We start from the raw sequence: 17069 nt of genomic DNA on the forward strand, positions 1-17069 counted from the left end.
CCCAACACTTTCCTGCAGGTTTAAATGTAAATTATGGCCATGGGAAAAGATCCATCCCACTACCTTCCTACAGATCTTTACGAAAATAAAAACTCATGTCAGATTTTCTTAATCTGACTTGGTCAACTAGTTTGACCCAGTCCACACTTACTGTTATTTTGCGTTGTAACCAAAGCCGCCCTCCAACGGATCAGCATGTTTCCATACACATCCTGGGGGACACATAACAACCCTCATATATGACTCCTATCACTGCCTCACAATATTGATAAAAACTGGAATAAGACACCAGATCGCAGATGTCAAGTTATAATTTTATTCAGCTTTCTATGACTTGCATGCACATTTGGATGACTTAGGATGGCTGATCCTACTGACAGATGCCCTTTAAACCAATCAGCCAGCATATATGATGAAATGACAAAAAATTGATACAATAAGTTTATTAAACATTACGGGATAATAATACAAATTCATAATATATCTGATTGCTGGATATGTACTCATTCCCCAATATCTGCTCTGCTAAATCTATGCCATATTTTGCAGTTCCAGTTCCCATTAAGGACTTACTCAATGCACCAAATGAAAGTGAATCTCCTCAATCTGGAGTAACCCAATAGTAAGACTGCAATGGCAGAATGGGTACGCTATCCTTGGTGGCATTGCATTATAAGAACAATCGATTGGCCTATGATTTATCGCATGTTACCCAGAACCCAGTAAAAGAAGGGTCTTGCGCACCATCAAATGAGACTCTCTGATAAGACAACCATGTGTGTCTGATTGTTCTCCAATACTATATAATTTTGATGCCCATCAACCGGATCAATGAATAGGTGCTGACAGTCACAACATGGAGATTTACAGGAGAGACCTTACACATAAACCAAAGAGGTCACACAGTACAGAATTAGCAGCAAACACGGCATCTTCTGCTGTCTGCTCAACCCAGTCCCCAAGCATAAGCCTGCAGCTGTTGTATACTCCCAATAAGTTTAACATATACGTTGGGAGCTTTTCCAAACAAAAAGGTATGAACGGGAGACTAATATGCAATTCTGTTTTTTGCCAGTCTTAGTTTTAGACCATGTTGCATTTTTTCTATTTTTATCTTTACTTATTTATTTTATTACTTTCAAACTACTCAGTTAGAACAAGTGTTAATACGTGAAATATATTCAGAATTATCATTATTTTTGATACTACACTGGTACGTACTACAATGATCAGAAGCAAAAACGATCTTCACGTTCCAATAAATGAGAAATTCAGAATTTCTAACTTGTAAATGACACTTTCACCACTTGACTATTTACAGAATTTGACAAGATGTGTCTTGCTCCCGTTCTTTGAGATCACACTGGGTCTTTAAACGTTGCTTTAAGCTACTCATTACAGGCACATTCTTTGCGTGGACAAGCTTCTCTTTTTCTCAGAAAGCGTTACTCTCTCAGATCCAGACTTCAGTGTACCTTTGTGGCTCACACTGAGCACAGCGGCTTGACTGAAGCATCGGGCCATCATCTCAAAAGAACAGGAGGCTTCCAACCCGAATTTCTGGCCATGAAGTGTGGCACGGTCATAATCACTATGGCCATGGTCTGGGTGGGGACCTTAGCCCAGCAGCCTGGTACAGAAGAAAAAATTCCCTTTCAAACTAAAAACAGAGATGCTTGTATCATGACCATCAGTGGTCAAGAGGAGAAAAGAGTAAGAATCGAATGCAAAAATCAGGGCAAGAATACTTTATGTGAATTTGCTTCCAAACCAACCTTCTGCCGAGCATTCAACAAAGACCAAAAAGGATTTTGGAATCAGCTTAGCCAAGATTTAAAAAAGGGTGGAAATCCATGTGTTCCCCAAGTGTTCAAGCACAGCATGTGCCCAAGGGCTCCTGCTCCTTCTCAGTTCAAGCAAGTAGACCCTCGGAATCAACAGTCTGATACCTCCAAATCGGAGAAGAAACCACCACCAACAAAGAAACCAACAACCAAAAAACCTCCAGCTACCAGGAGACCAGACCCCCCCAAACCTAAACAAACGGAAGAGCAAAATCCCAAAGCCGTGAAGATGGCAAAAGATCACTGCTCATGGTTCTTCCAGACATTCTGCTCCTACATCATAGAGATATTCGTATAAACTAAAGGTAACCTCAACATTTATTGTTAAATATTCTATCAATGGATCATGATTTATGCATAATAAGTAACAATTATATATGATCTCCGTTTAATCATGGCATGCACTGTTTATATGAAGATTCATTAACCTTCTCTTAATACCTGAGCTAGTTTGAGCCTTAATGACTGGAAGCTGTTTGGGGTTTTTTTGCACATAATGGTCAAATGGTTATTATTATTATTATTATTATTATTATTTTATTTATATTTCAGGTTATTAAAGTGTTCTTTGTCATTTTATTTTTGTAAAAACAGAGCTTCACTTAATTTTTTGCACATTTTTGTACTGGAATTTTTATTTTATAATACAAAAAAAAATATTTCACAAGTTAAAAAAAACAACTTTTTCCACTATTGACTTATGGTTATTCTGATGAATGACGTACGATGGTTATTTCCAGATAAGGTCCCCTTTTTTTTCAGTTAATATGCCTTTTATTGACAGCCTTGACAATTGACAGCTATCACTGCCAGGGCTGTGCATTAGAAGAACACTCCTTAATGACCGCCAATTGTTACAACAATCATTAGATGTTAAATAATTAGTACAAGTTGGGTCAGGGTTGAGCAATTTAAAAGTTTTAACACTGTAACATACTTGTTAAGTTTTTAGGCAGTTCAATTTATGGGTCTCTGGTCCATCAGCCAGGTCAGTAGCCCTTGGCCACTGGGTGGGAGGCACACAAATCTGTTACCTTCTGGGATCATCGGTGCAGCTTTTGATTAACCGGTCTGGCATGACTTCATCATTCTGGCGTGATGCACAAATGATGTCGTGCCAGCCCAGCTAATCAATAATCACGATGGAGATCCCCAAAGTTAAGAGATGCACAAAGCTCCTGTCCAAAGGTCACAGAGCACTGACCTTGCTGATGGACTGGAATCCCGAGAATTCATCCGCCCGACTCTACTGTTAAGCAAATCTACTGTAGTTCCCAAAAACTGACTTGGGGCTCAGTGAAAATTCTCAACCTTGGCACAACACATCAGCTCTCAATGGACCCACTTTATACTACATGTAAATTTACAATTTTAAAATATTTATAGTGAATAATCGCGGTAAGATCGTTATGGTTTTTTTTCCTAACTAAAAGTTGCCTATCAGAGCACCGCATACTGGTATATGTTGAACCCCATAAATAAACATTATGCGGTAGACTCCAATTCTTCATCTATTAATGGTTCCAGGGATCCAGAATTTTATGTGCCAAAGGTTAGAGGATATGAGGTTCTGTTGGAAAAAGAAAGAAAACTGTTCAGACCCTAAGGACTCTTTGGTACGAGATCTATCATTGTTTTCACAGATAGAACTCATACCTAGTGTAGTCTATAGGATAGTTAATATGTCCGATTTATTTTTGCGAACAGTGACGTCTGCGGAAAATAGCAGAAACATGTCCGATATTGATTTGAGTTTTGGATCAAAGTTGACAATGCGAGGATGCCATCTGAGTGCTGCCATTGTACTGGTATCTCTAGATAAGAGAAGGTAGAGAAACATTCTCATCTGAGAAAACTGATGAAAATCTGATGAAACGCTGTACAAAACCAAGACCGTTTTTCTCGTACAGGAAAAAAATAGATTTCAGAATGAGCCCTTATAAAGATTTATATCATAAAATAAGGTGGGTATCTGCATATGCATTGTATCTGCTGCGGAAAATTCACAGTGAAATCCATTTAGGTAAAAACGAATGCAGATTTTATTGCGGAAATGCTGTGAATTTACGCTGCAAATGGTGAAACCTGCATTGAAATATTCAGTGTAAATTGACTTGATTTTAAATCTGCAGCGTAGAAATCTGCTGCGTATCTGGACAGAAAATGCATTGTGTATATTCCTCATATTTACATACGCTAAGGCTCTTAGACTTTGCAGAATTTAGAAAACATGATTGTCCCCAAGTAGTATATTCCAAAAAGTATTTAATTTCCTCATATAAATATGAAGTTTTTCCATCAGTCTGTGTGATTCATGGACCAATGCAATGGTGACCTCAGTGAAATGGGTCATCACACTAAAGCTTCCGATAAAAGGCCTTGTCTCTGGTTTTCATTACATCATATAAAGGTATGTGCACACTGAGTTTTTTAGGAGGTGCGTTTTTCTTCTACTTAATGTTTTGAAAAAAGCCTAGCGGGGAAAAATAAATCGCAGGTCCCATCTTTTAAAAAAGCTGCAAAACACTTGCACTTAATTGATAAACAAAAAATGTTGAACCTCATGGATGTCTATTTTTCACCTATTTAAGTATATGCCTATGAATAATTAAACACACAAACTTACAGAGTAGGGTCCCCTGACTGGTCTACGCTTTATAGCTGATTCAGACATCAGTTTTTCACGTATGAGTGCTATTTGTGTTTTTCATGGATAACACTCGTACCTATGATAGTTTATGGCAGTGTTCCCCAACTCTGGTCCTCAAGAGCCACCAACAGGCCATGTTTTCTGGATTTCCTTAGTATTGCCCAGGTGATGGAATTCTTGCCTGTCCAGGTATCACCTGGGCAATACTAGAAATCCTGAAAACATGACCTGTTGGTGGCTCTTGAGGACCAGAGTTGGGGAACACTGGTCTAAGGCATAGTTCACATGTCCGTTTTTGTCCTCGGACAGAGTAGTCCGCACAAAAGCACGCAGACTTGTCCGATATTGATCAGACTTCCCAGTGCAAGTCTATGGGTCTGTGAAAAAATCGGATAGCACTCAATGCCATCTGTGTGCTGTCTATTTTTCACAGACTGTTTGCTAGGAGAAGCTGGAGAAAACCTCAATAATTTTTTTTCATTTTGAACCTGACAAAAACTGATGAAACTGTGACCAAACTTTGATTGTTAATTCTTTGGGGCATTTTTCAAACGGAAATCGCAGCAAAAGGTGTGGTTTTATTGTGTTTCTTATAGTATGTGTGTTTTGGAAAAGTTTTGGTTGTGGAAATGCTCCAGAAAAAAACATCCCATTACAACAGATCAGATAAGGCCACATTCACACGTTCAGTATTTGTGAGCCAAAATCAGGAGTGGAACAATCAGAGGAAAAGTATAATAGAAACACGTCACCACTTCTGTATTTTTCCCCCACTTTTGGCTTTAGCTTACAAATACTGAGGTAAAATACTGAACGTGTGATCGTGGACTTAATGAGAGTGTAGAACTGCTCACTAATGTCGACCTAACCCATCAATGAGACACACAGTTGTCAATGAACTACTGCTGGTACATCCTCCCTAAGTGATAATAGATGATCCCCAGGGGGTTTCGGACTCCAGATCTACCATGATCAGATGGTTGCATTTATTATATAACATAGGATGTATTCATAATCTCTTAAATATGTGAAAGTGAAACATGTAATGGACTCATGAGAAAGTTTTCAAAAGATGATTGTGTCAACTGTTTTCCCCCTATATATGGAAGTGAACATGTTCTGTACGTAATCCTAGGATTATCTTTGTTATCTTAATAAATTGTTCTACAAATAAGATTGGAGCCTTGAACTACTTTATGTAATTGCAGACAAGTGGAGTCCTGCAGGCTGCACATGACATGTACATTGGGACCCTCAGTCAGGGGCTCCTGCAACCACAATCTGATTTGATGAAAATGTTTTGGGGTTTAAATTTCCCAATATACAGTAATTATTCAATACATTCTCCTATGTAGTTCAATTTCTTCAAAAGACCATAACTATGAGAAAACTAATCATGACCTAGATGAACAGACCTATTTCACTGCAATTTTGAATGATTGTCTAAAAAAAAGTTTCACTATGTTACGCCTTCAATAGATTACCTTATAGATATTGAAAATTGGGGCAGACACGAACAATAGAGCGCCCCTGTGCAAGAACTACACCTGGGCCCCCCTCTTATCCATAAGCATATAATAAAGCACCTATTACTATCTCTCTAACAATCCACCAGTAATTGTGAGCTATAAAGTTTATTCGCTCATCCCCTTATGTGCAATATAATTGATAGTAGGAATTGTCTTTCAGGGCTCGTTCCGTGAAAAACAACGGACAGCACTGGACCAATGTTATTCAATGAGCAATTTTTTGTAGTGTACACTAGCATCTCCTGTAAATCAGATGAGACTCGCCCATTCAAGTCTATGGGTGTGTGAAAAAAATTGGATACCGTACGGAGCCACAGTGTAGCATCCGTTTTTTATGGATACATTGCAATTCTGTAACATAGGAAACTGGAAATAGTCTGTAAATGATTAATAGATGCTACTGTAAAAACGGATTGTATATGGATGACAGACAAGTGAGAAAGAAATCGACCCACTTTTATAGATGAAAGTCTGAATGATTTTTTTATACGCTCATGTGAGTCTTAGAATGACTGATCATACAACATGGGAAAAAAGTCACGACTAGGTGTAGGCGAGTAATGGGCAATCAACAGTCATTACATGCACGTTGCTAATTGGGTGTAAATGACTCATTTAATGAAAGGGAGTCTTCTGATTTATAGCAGTGTGGAGTTCAATTAGTGAGGTCATTCATTCTGTGAAGAAACAGGTGTCAATTATGGCCATTATTAAAAGAAGGACAGTGGCAAATGTTGTACCTGCTGGTTTTAGCCCTTGCTCAGTGAGTATAATGGGTCGTTCCAGACATTGTACCGAAGGAGAAAGAACTTTGATCAAGAAGTTGATTGGAGAGGGGAAAACATATAAATAAGTGCAGAAAACAATTGACTGCTCAGCTAAATAAATTTCTAATGCTTTAAAATGGTAAACAAAACCTGAAACACGTGGTAGGAAAAGAAATACAACCATCCGCGTAGATCATAGAATCACAAGAATGGCAAAGAAAAAATGCAAAGCGCAGTAGGGTCTTTTCCAAGTAAATTAGTGAGGATAAAAAGAGTTTAAGCTCATCTGAAAGGGTTGTGTAGGACACAACCAATAATAAGGCGAAAATGTTATCTGCTGCAATATCCACGAGTGTTTTCAGAGAAATCCCAGAGTAAAGTGGACATTTTGGATTGTGTCTAAATCATCAGCGCATATCAAAAAATCCACTCTACCCTGGTATCTCTAAGAATGGCAAAGAAGCATCCAATGATCAGCTCCAAGGAGATCAAAGAAGATCTTCAGTTACTTGTGAGCCCGGCAATCATCAGAAGACGCCTACGTGAAGCCAACTATTTGCAAGAAACCCTAGTAAATTACCATTGCTGAAAAAAAAGATGCGTGTTGTAAAGGTTATTGTTTAAACCCAAGATAGAAACAAAATTAACACACACCCTGCTATAAGTAAGTAAAAAGTAATAGTACACATAAATAACATAGGGTACTTAGTAAACATTGTTTTTTAGCAAAAAAAGAGTAAAAGCCATCCCAGCAGTGCCAAGGTGTACCCAGTTCTAATCTCTAGTATGTAAACCTTACCATGTGTCAAAAATGACCTCAATGTGAATAAGGGCTGAGCAGGACTGGAAGCCCAACTATGGACACTCAGCAATGAGAAGCTATATAAATGTAATGTCCAGCTCAAAGAAACGGAGGCCGCACCCTTACGTGCGCTGAGTGCAGAAACCTAAAATGAAACCAAAAGAAATGAACTGGAGAATAAGTTGGCGAGTGACATCAGAAATGATGTTTTTGATACAAAACCTAAGAATGCAAAAGAACTGTGGAATGTAGTGCAGTCATCTTGGGCTGGAAGATCTGTTCTCAGGTGTCAGATGTTAGGTGACTCCATGCCACACAAATGTAAAGCAGTTATCAGAAATAAAGATTATACAACTAAATAGTGATTATACAGAAAAGCGAAGTCTGTAAACAAATTTCAGGTTCAACTGCAAATATTCAAGTTTGTAAATTAAAATGCAGACACTGATATTTTTTTGAGCAGCCTATTTTTCCACTTTCTTCATTTTCAGTTTAAAAATGTATATTTTGTTCATGTTTTCATTTGGAATTGAATGTGCAGCTTCCAGTGCCTTTGTGCATATGGAAATAAATGCTATTATGAGGACTGAGCTTGTTCTCAGTTGTTTTAAACACACTGCAATTATTTTGCACTTATCTGTAAGTGCAATTTAGAAAAATGGAAGTATCAATAGAAGAATCCAGGTATCATATAGATTATATTATTCATTCTAAACAATTAACTAAATGAAATATGCAAACAGGATATATATATATATACACATACACACATATATTTTATGGTAAATACTATCTAGAAGACCATCTCTTTGAAAAACACCCACTTATCCAGACTAAATATTCTGTGACTGATTAGAAAACCACTTTTCTATGAAATTTTGAGTGGTTATCCTAAAAAGGGTTCACTGGTTATCACCATCCATTTGGCAGGGGTGCATTTTGCATGAAATATTTTGCCTATATAACAAAAAATGTATATTAATTCACATCAATGACAGGGAAACCTTTTTACTAGTGATGATTGCAAGTGGTCATTACTGGAATTTGCTGAGGGTGCTCGGGTATGCACCGAGTATCGCGGGTGCTGGAGTGAGATGTTCCCGTCTCTGCACCCGCATGTTTCACTGCTGTTAAACAGCCACAAAACTTGTGGGGATAGCCTGACAAACACGGGCAATGCCCCGCATGTTTTGTGTCTAATAGCTGTGAAACATGCGATCGGGGGGACGGGAACTTCTCACTCCAGCACCCGAGATACTCGGTGCATACCCGAGCACCCTCGGCAAACTCCATTAATGAGCACTTGCACTCATCACTACTTTTTACCAATTTTTTTCCGTGGAAAAATCAATTGGACTTGTTTAAAATCTTGAAAATCTTTTACCACTTGTTCCAATTCTTTCCTCAATCTCACCGATAGTTGGAAAATCTCTTTTAAAAACTGTGAAAACTTGGGGAAAATTAAAAAGTGGGATTCCCATCTTCTGGGTTAGATGGTTGACATAATAGGATTTAGGTTTCACACTGGCTGCAGCCACTTTTATGTTTTCTTCACTCAATAAAATAAGTCTTATTATATAGAAAATAATAGAATAAATCCTCGGCAGCCAGACCACTCACTAACACACGGTGGGCCCCTTCGCTATATGACTCCGGGGCTACTGCCCAGCACCTCAAACTCAACATCATAGTGTTTATCATCTTCATGATGATCACGGTTCGTTGTGGGAGAAAATTTCTTAAAGGGGTTGTCTGAGGTCCAAAGTAATATACTTCTGAAATCCCTATCTATTTAGTACCATAATCTATACTATTTTTTAATATACTTGAATTAAAAATTCCCTCTGCTTCCCTAAATGCTTTTCTATTTTTTTTTTCACTTCCTCTTTGATGACGCTTAATTTAAGTATTCCAGTGCATGCTGGGATACTGAAATGAAATGTCATCAGGAGGAAGAGGCTGCAGTGACTGTCGCAGCCCCTTCCCCCTCCCTGAAACGAAGGGTCATCAGAGCGCACTGTCAGAATATCGGGCGTGCAGAGACCAGCGCCTCCTGCACAAGCGACGTCACTCGTCTCTGCATGCCGGGTTTTCTGATAACGCGCTCTGTTGCCGGCTCATTATTGCTGATCTGAGTCGGCAACAGAGCGTGCGCTGTCTTTGTGCAAATCGCACAAAGCCAAACCCCTAAAACCAGCGTCACTGATGACACTTCGTATCAGGGAGGGGACAGGGACTGCGGCAGTCATTGGCCATGCACTTCTCTCTTATTCATGAATGGGAACTTAAATTTGAGCAACCAAATAATGGAGCTACTTTATTTTTTTCTGTTCCACTTTCCACAGTTATAGGGAATCTGTCAGAAGGTTATTGCTATTGTAGGGTCACAGACCCTGATTCCAGTAATATGTCACTTGCTCAGCTGCTTGGTGTAGTTTCAATACAATCATTGTTTTATCAGCAGGAGATTATCACTGCAGGACTAGGAGTCACTTGCCAAGCAGTCCAGCTAATCTGTGTAACCCCGCCCACACCACAGAAAGCTACCAATCAGTGATGTTGGCGGAATTATACACAGATCAGTATTCAGAGCACTGCTACATCTACAGCAGAGAAAACAGGGATTTGATCAAAACTGCACCAAGCTGCTCAGAAAGTGACACATTGCTGGAATCAAGCTTTCTATCCCTGCATCATGATGCTCTCATATTACATAGAAAAAACGTAATGACCAATTCCATTTAAAGAGGTTGTCTTATCAGAGACTATCCCTTTGGAAAATGCAGCCTTTGGGGTAGTCTTGGTACCCCACTCCTGGCAACCCCAGCAAATAATGTTTTTTGCTGAGCAATTCATGGCTGGTACAGGAGAAATACAATACGGCCACTGACTTGCACAGAGTATAAATGTTTCTACTTCCTATAAGATGTAGTGTTCAGGACACAACACCAAACAGACACAGGAGAGAATAGGCTGCTAATGATCCCACTACTGACCTCCCTTAATTGATGACTAAACAGCTTTATTTATAAACACCTTTAATTCAATTAGCAAGAAAGCATTAATGGGGTGAGTGGATTACCCAGATGGGTTTGGGTGGGGGGAGGTGCAGAAGATGGGAACATTTCAAAACTAGTCCACTCGATTTTTTACCTCCTTGCAGTAGATATTATACTATACCCTAGATAAAGTAAACCCTTTATCGCAATGTGTCAAATAAAATTGCATAAGGCCGCATGCACACATTCAGTATTTGGCCAGTATCTTACATCAGTATTTGTAAGCCCAAACCAGGAGTGGGTGATAAATACAGAAGTGGTGACGTGTTTCTATTATACTTTTCCTCTGATTGTCCTACTCCTGGCTTACAAATACTGATGTACATACAACACTGACCAAATGCTGAACGTGTGAAGAGTTGTATTTTGATGGCTGCCGGCCCATTCATTTCTTCTTGCTCTGTGAGCACACACACACGTAGTGTTCACTACTGAGCGCTGAGGAACATGCAATGAAACATTACGTCATGACACCAGTGCCAGCGTGAAGACTTACTTTGTTGGCGGAGATGATGTGCAATTTGCATGGCCCCCGAAGGATGGTTTAAATACTCAAATAGCCCTATGCAGAAAAAGATTCCCCACCCCTGGCCTAAAGCAACATTTTACCTTACATAGTGTACAGCACACAGTACAAGGTTTGCTCTGAGCGCCTCTTGCACCTTTTCACCTTGCAGTAAGAGAATTTCAACAGACGCTGGCCCAGTATCAGCAACTTCTATAGTCGCAGTCACCTGTAGGCTCAATCTCTTCTTCCTCTACTTCTTCTTACCATCTGAAGGTATCCAGTCCTTTTCCTGACTTTTTCGGACATAATGATGCTCCTGACCATATCATAGTCCTTGGCTTTCTTGCTACTATTACATTTACTAGGATCTGTTGGCCTTTATTTTTTCCCGAGCACTTTTCTCCCCAGCACTCATCTCCTTTCATTATAGATGCATCTAATTTGCTCTGCAGCCAGACAGATTCCATTCTCCATCATTACTATGATATATTGCAAAAAAAAATAACTTCATAGGAAAAATAAGATTGACGCTAGCTTTACAATATTATAACAAAAGCATTTCTTTAATTAAGTAATTTTGCCTCTTTATTCTTTATACGTTTATTTAGTCTTTCCCTAAGGACCTGCTTAAGAGAACCTGTCACTCCATTCATGCTGCCCAAACCACAGGCAGCATGAATCAGAAGCAGGCGGCACGACTGCAGCCAGGTATGTTTTGCATTAAAATGCTCTAGCACTTTTTCAGTGCACACCCTAAGCGTAGAGGAACCTGTTGTATACACAAATCCAGGCAGCACAAATGCTATGGAGGATGAGTAGAGCCAGGGTTGATGTTCCAGTAGGACTGGCCACTTGCCCAGTAGACTTCAGAATATTTAGAAAGAGAACAGCACTTCGTAATCAGGTTTGCCTCAAAACATCTTAATTGTGTTTTTCCAAATCCAAATGGACACATTTAATTCAGCCAGGTGCTGTATGTTTTTTTCTGAAATGCTTTGGCGTTATAGAAAAAACATAGCTTGAAGAACCAGTTGGGGACCGTAGGTAGAGAGGAGTCTAGTCCAGCTAGCCGGTTTCTCTCCACTCCGCCAGAATAGTCTCGTCTCTGCCTATGGTTGGCTCTTCTTCTTATACTCCATAGGAGTTAGGCTCCCTGGATTTGTGTATACCATCGGTTCCCTTTAACATCATGTTTTGTTTTTTTAATTTAGCGTTTGTGCTGGGAAAGCGTTTATTGTACAGGCCACATGTCTATAAGGCTCCACTGTCCAAAAGGGGCCAAAAGAGTGTCCTTTTAAACTCTATCTGGCCAATACGTTAGCATATCACAAAAAGGGGTATGGAATAGCCTGGAAGGCTACGCTTTTCCACCCGTGGAGTCCACCAGCAAAAAAAAAAGTTGATGTCAATATAGACTGCCTTTGAAAGATGCCACTATAAGAAGATTGGCGGGCACTCGGTCATTCAGCAAGGTGCTTGTGGGACAGGGTACGTGACCCCTGGACCAAGGTGAGAGAAAATTTCACCAAGAACTCTGAGTAGTAGCTGATGCAAGGTTTTTATTCGCAAAATGGCACACAAGGAAATTGTGGTGAAAATGTAACATGACGTTTCGACCCTACCAGGGTCTTTGTCACAGTGTCATTTTTAGTAGAGGGAGGGAGGGGGAATCCATACAATAGGATGTTGTAGGGTGCCAGAGAAAATGCACTGCTTAAGTGGTGATGTGGAGGCGCTCCCGTGCCTATGTTGCATCAAGGCAGTAGTAAGATGGATGCCAAACATCCATTTTTTATGCCATGAAAACTTTTGATAATCTAGTGAATTATATTGTAAATGGAGGCCGTTATAACCTATGGGCGATGGCCGCCATTGTTAGGCATCCAACACAAGCTCCGTTTAATGTATACGTCGGCAGCTTTTCCTGCTGTTCTGTTAAATAAGGTAAAAAATGAAATATAAACAGGGTCTAACACTAATCCACTGTAGAGGGAGAAGACTCTTTACTAGTCTAGAGCTCACACTGTCAAATAGAATTATTCTAATGGTCTCCAATAAACTAATCACTGTATGATACAAGACTAGCATATCTGATAATGTTACAGTGGCTTGCGAAAGTATTCACTCCCACCACCACCCTTGGCTTTTTAACTATTTTGTTACAATACAACCTGTAATATTTTTGTAATCCGATTTATGTGTGATGCATCAGCCCTAAACAGTCTAAGTTCGTGAAGTGAGAAAAATATAGGCACAAATTAAATTTATGGGCTCAAATAACTAAAAATTGGCATGTGCATATCTATTCACCCCTTTTGCAATAAAGCCCCTAAAATTTCAGGTGCAAGCATTTACCTTCATAAGTCACATGCTTAGTGAAAGGAAGTCTACCTGTGAGCAATCTAAGTGTCCCATGGTCTGTCAGTATATACACAGCTTTTCTGAAAGGCCACAGAGGCTGCAGCACCATTAAACAAGAGGCACCACTAACCAAACAACACCATGAAGACCAAGAAGATCTCCAAACAAGCCAGGGACAAAGTTGTTGAGAAGTACAAGTCAGGGTTGGGTTATAAAAAAAAAATATCCCAATCTCTGATGATCCCCCTGGAGTACGATCAAATCCATTATCATCAAATGGAAAGAACATGGTACCACAACAAACCTGCCAAGAGAGGACTGCCCACCAAAACTATCAGCCCGGGCAAGGACATTAATCAGAGAGGCAGCACAGACACCAAAGGTAACCCTGAAGGAGGTGTAGAGTTCCCAAGCAGAGACTGCAGTATTTGTCCATGCAATTACAAAAAGCTGTACAATCCATAGAGGTGGCCTTTATGGAAGAGTGGGCAGAATAAAAGCCTTTACTTACATACAAAAATGATAAGGCTCATTATGATTTTGCCAAAAGACATGTGGGAGACTCCACAAATGTTTGGAGGATGGTGCTGTGGTCAGATGAGACCAAAATTGAACTTTTTGGCACCAAGGTAAACACTATGTCTGACGCCAAACCAACACAGATCATCACCCCAAGAACACCATCACCTCAGTGAAACATGGGGGTGGCAGCTTCATGCGGTGGGGATGTTTTTTGGCAGCAGGAACAGGGAAAACTTTACAATTTTTTTATTCTATTGGAAAGTTTAGCACTAACTTATAAAAAGGCACAGATGTGCTGTAGTTTAGATGTTGACTGCAGGTCTGTAGGGGGATCATAGAGGATCATTGCTGCCTGGATATTGGGTATTTATTATCTACAGCAATGGTGGAAAATCTTAAGTATCCAGGCAGACTCAAACATACTTTTTTGCTCCACTGCCACTTTTTATTTATCCAGTGGAGAAGAAAGATGATGTTTCTACTGCTTCTGTCTGTTCTGATGTCACATATACAGAGACCAATGAGCACTTGTAATAGAATAATGCCACAAATTGTGAAATGAACTTTGTAACAGACTTCAGTTGGATTATATTCTAATTAAAAATCCATCAGTTTTACCTTAATGGAAAGGGAATATTCATTGCATCATTTTTTACCTTTTCCTCATAAGCAATGTTCGGTCAAAGTGAGAACAAATGCAGTAAATCGTAGAGGAATGTCACAGATGCCAAGCTTCCCATCTGTTAATATTAAAAAGGAAAGCCACAGATGGAAAAACTTACATCCAACAAATTTAGATATTTTTTCATATATTGAAATAAAAGGTCACAATAATGTATCAAGTGATTTGTTATCTTTTCCAAAATAGAACAGATGGAAAATTGAGTATAGGAAACTAAAGGGTGTATGCTTTATTGACGATGTGTAACAGACAGTATCAATGTAAAAATGAAGAGGTATGCCAAAAACAGGGTAAAAACTATAAGGGACAAAATATAAAAAAAATGTTATGTAATGATGTTCTTCAGTCAGCAAACATCAGCTGCTTCGTCTGCTGACCCCTTAAATTAGCCTTGACATCAGTGCTTGCGGGATTAAGGGCATACTAGGCATAACCTAACAATAGCTTACAATATATGATACTTATCATCTGGGATTCATGTACACATTAATGGAAATTTATCAAAATGAGAGAACGGAAAAGAGAGAGAAATTACCCACTATAGCGAACATATTCAACCTCTTATTTTGAAGGTCCCTTTAAAAATAGAAGAAATAATTGTATTAATTGGAATGGATATCACTTTTATTTTGCATGAGTTCTGAATAGAGATGCAAGCAAGAAACTTGGCACTCAAATTGCAGTAAATGAAACAGTTTATTTTAGTGGCAATGCACACAGTTGTCAACGTTTCAGTCCTAAAGCTGGACCTTCATCAGAACTAATTACCATATGGTGATTTCTTATGGTCTGTCAAGTGCTGCACCGTTAGCAGTGCGCCATTCCACAGCGATGCACGTTGCATTGCTAACAGCGGGGCACTTGACAGACCATAAGAAATCACCATGCGGCAATCAGTTCTGATGAAGGTCCAGCTTTAGGACCGAAACGTTGACAACTACCGAATTTGGATTGCCACTAAAATAAACTGTTTCACTTACTGCAATTTGAGTGCCAAGTTTCTTGCTTGATTGACAATGGGTTGGAACCCTACTTGAGCACCTCATCTACAAGCAGGGAGTGCTGTATACTTCTACAGTACACTCTGAATAGAGATGAGCGGATATTCAAAATTCGAATTTGCCTGTTTGCACGTTTTTTCCCCGGAAAATTGGATTCCCAGAGAAGTTATTCTCAGCAAATTTAATGTCTTTTATTGTGATCTGGGGTCTTTCCAAACCCCAGATCATAATAAAGGAGACATGTAAAAAAATTGTAAAACTTCTTATACTCCCCTCACTGGTCACCTCTCCAGCTCCTCAATGTCACCCGACTGGTCTTCGTCACACCTTCTGATCTGACCCTTGTTCTGAGACCCTTGGGGCTCTCACACTGAGCGAGGACAGCCAGCTCGGATGAGGCCCGGGAGGGTTCTGCACAAACATGCGAAAGGTCATGATGTGACAAGGACCAGGCAGGTGAAACTGAGGAGCCAGAGAGGTGAGAATACAAAATTTAAAAAAATTTTTTTTACATGTTATGTTTATTATGATCTGGGGTCTGGTAAGGTGAGTATAAGGATTCTTTTATTTTTTCCAACATGCTTATGTTTTTTAATGGTTCAGAAACTGCTAAGCCCATCCACAAGCTGATTACAAAAAATCGGAATTTTAGCGAATGTGGATTAATAGAATTCAACTCCACTCAATCTATTCGCTCATCTCTAGTCCTGATGAATCTCCCCTTATGTATGGTAACACCAGTGGCATTTCCTATAGCAGAAGTCATTCCTGCATTATAATCAGTACATTTCGTGAAAAATTAATGAAGTCCATATACCATTTTGTCTTCCAGATGCAAAAGATTAAAGAATTTCAAGCAGGAGGGTGTTCGACATTCTGCAATGGGACTATCCTTGTAAATATAGATATTATTTACCCATCACATCCCTTTCTTAAATGGCTTCTCTGAATCCAAGTCTGCAGAACTGATGGAACATGAACTGTATTTACTGAACGTCTTCTGGAGTCTCAAGTATACCAAGAAAAAGAAAGCTTTTGTACATAATGTTTGACTTATTATAGCAATCAGATTGCTTTGTGTGTTTTTTTCATGGTACATCATATTAATTAATAAAGTAACTAAGACTACAGTGTGTTTGTTATAACTAGATATTGAATTTATTCAATATAATGAATGGATGGGACTGTCGTCGCCACGTAATGTGGCACGTTCCGAGACATTGTGCCTGCTCCAAATTAAATTGCAAAGATCCAGTACGTAAACTCTTATGCATCAAAGAAGAACTCTGTTTATTACACTATGGTCACTCTTTATATAGGCATTTCTTGGACATACATTGTAGC

At 39.3% G+C, this 17069-nt stretch overlaps 1 protein-coding gene across 1 annotated transcript; it reads left to right on the forward strand.

Moving 5' to 3' along the window:
• Positions 1–1368: 1368 nt before the first annotated feature.
• Positions 1369–16842, forward strand: FGFBP2 (fibroblast growth factor binding protein 2). The gene is made up of 2 exons (XM_073657180.1): positions 1369–2149; positions 16558–16842. Exon 1 carries the CDS (start codon positions 1567–1569, stop codon positions 2140–2142), a length of 576 nt encoding a protein of 191 aa, XP_073513281.1. The 5' UTR covers positions 1369–1566; the 3' UTR covers positions 2143–2149; positions 16558–16842.
• Positions 16843–17069: the final 227 nt, after the last annotated feature.

The sequence above is a fragment of the Phyllobates terribilis genome, unplaced genomic scaffold (assembly GCF_046119375.1).
Source record: "Phyllobates terribilis strain yellow unplaced genomic scaffold, ASM4611937v1 Scaffold_1__5_contigs__length_1240528914, whole genome shotgun sequence".
NCBI lineage: Eukaryota > Metazoa > Chordata > Amphibia > Anura > Dendrobatidae > Phyllobates > Phyllobates terribilis.

Coding starts and splice junctions, on each gene's coding strand:
- FGFBP2 (XM_073657180.1), top strand. CDS start 1,567: ATGAAGTGTGGCACGGTCATAATCACTATGGCCATGGTCTGGGTGGGG.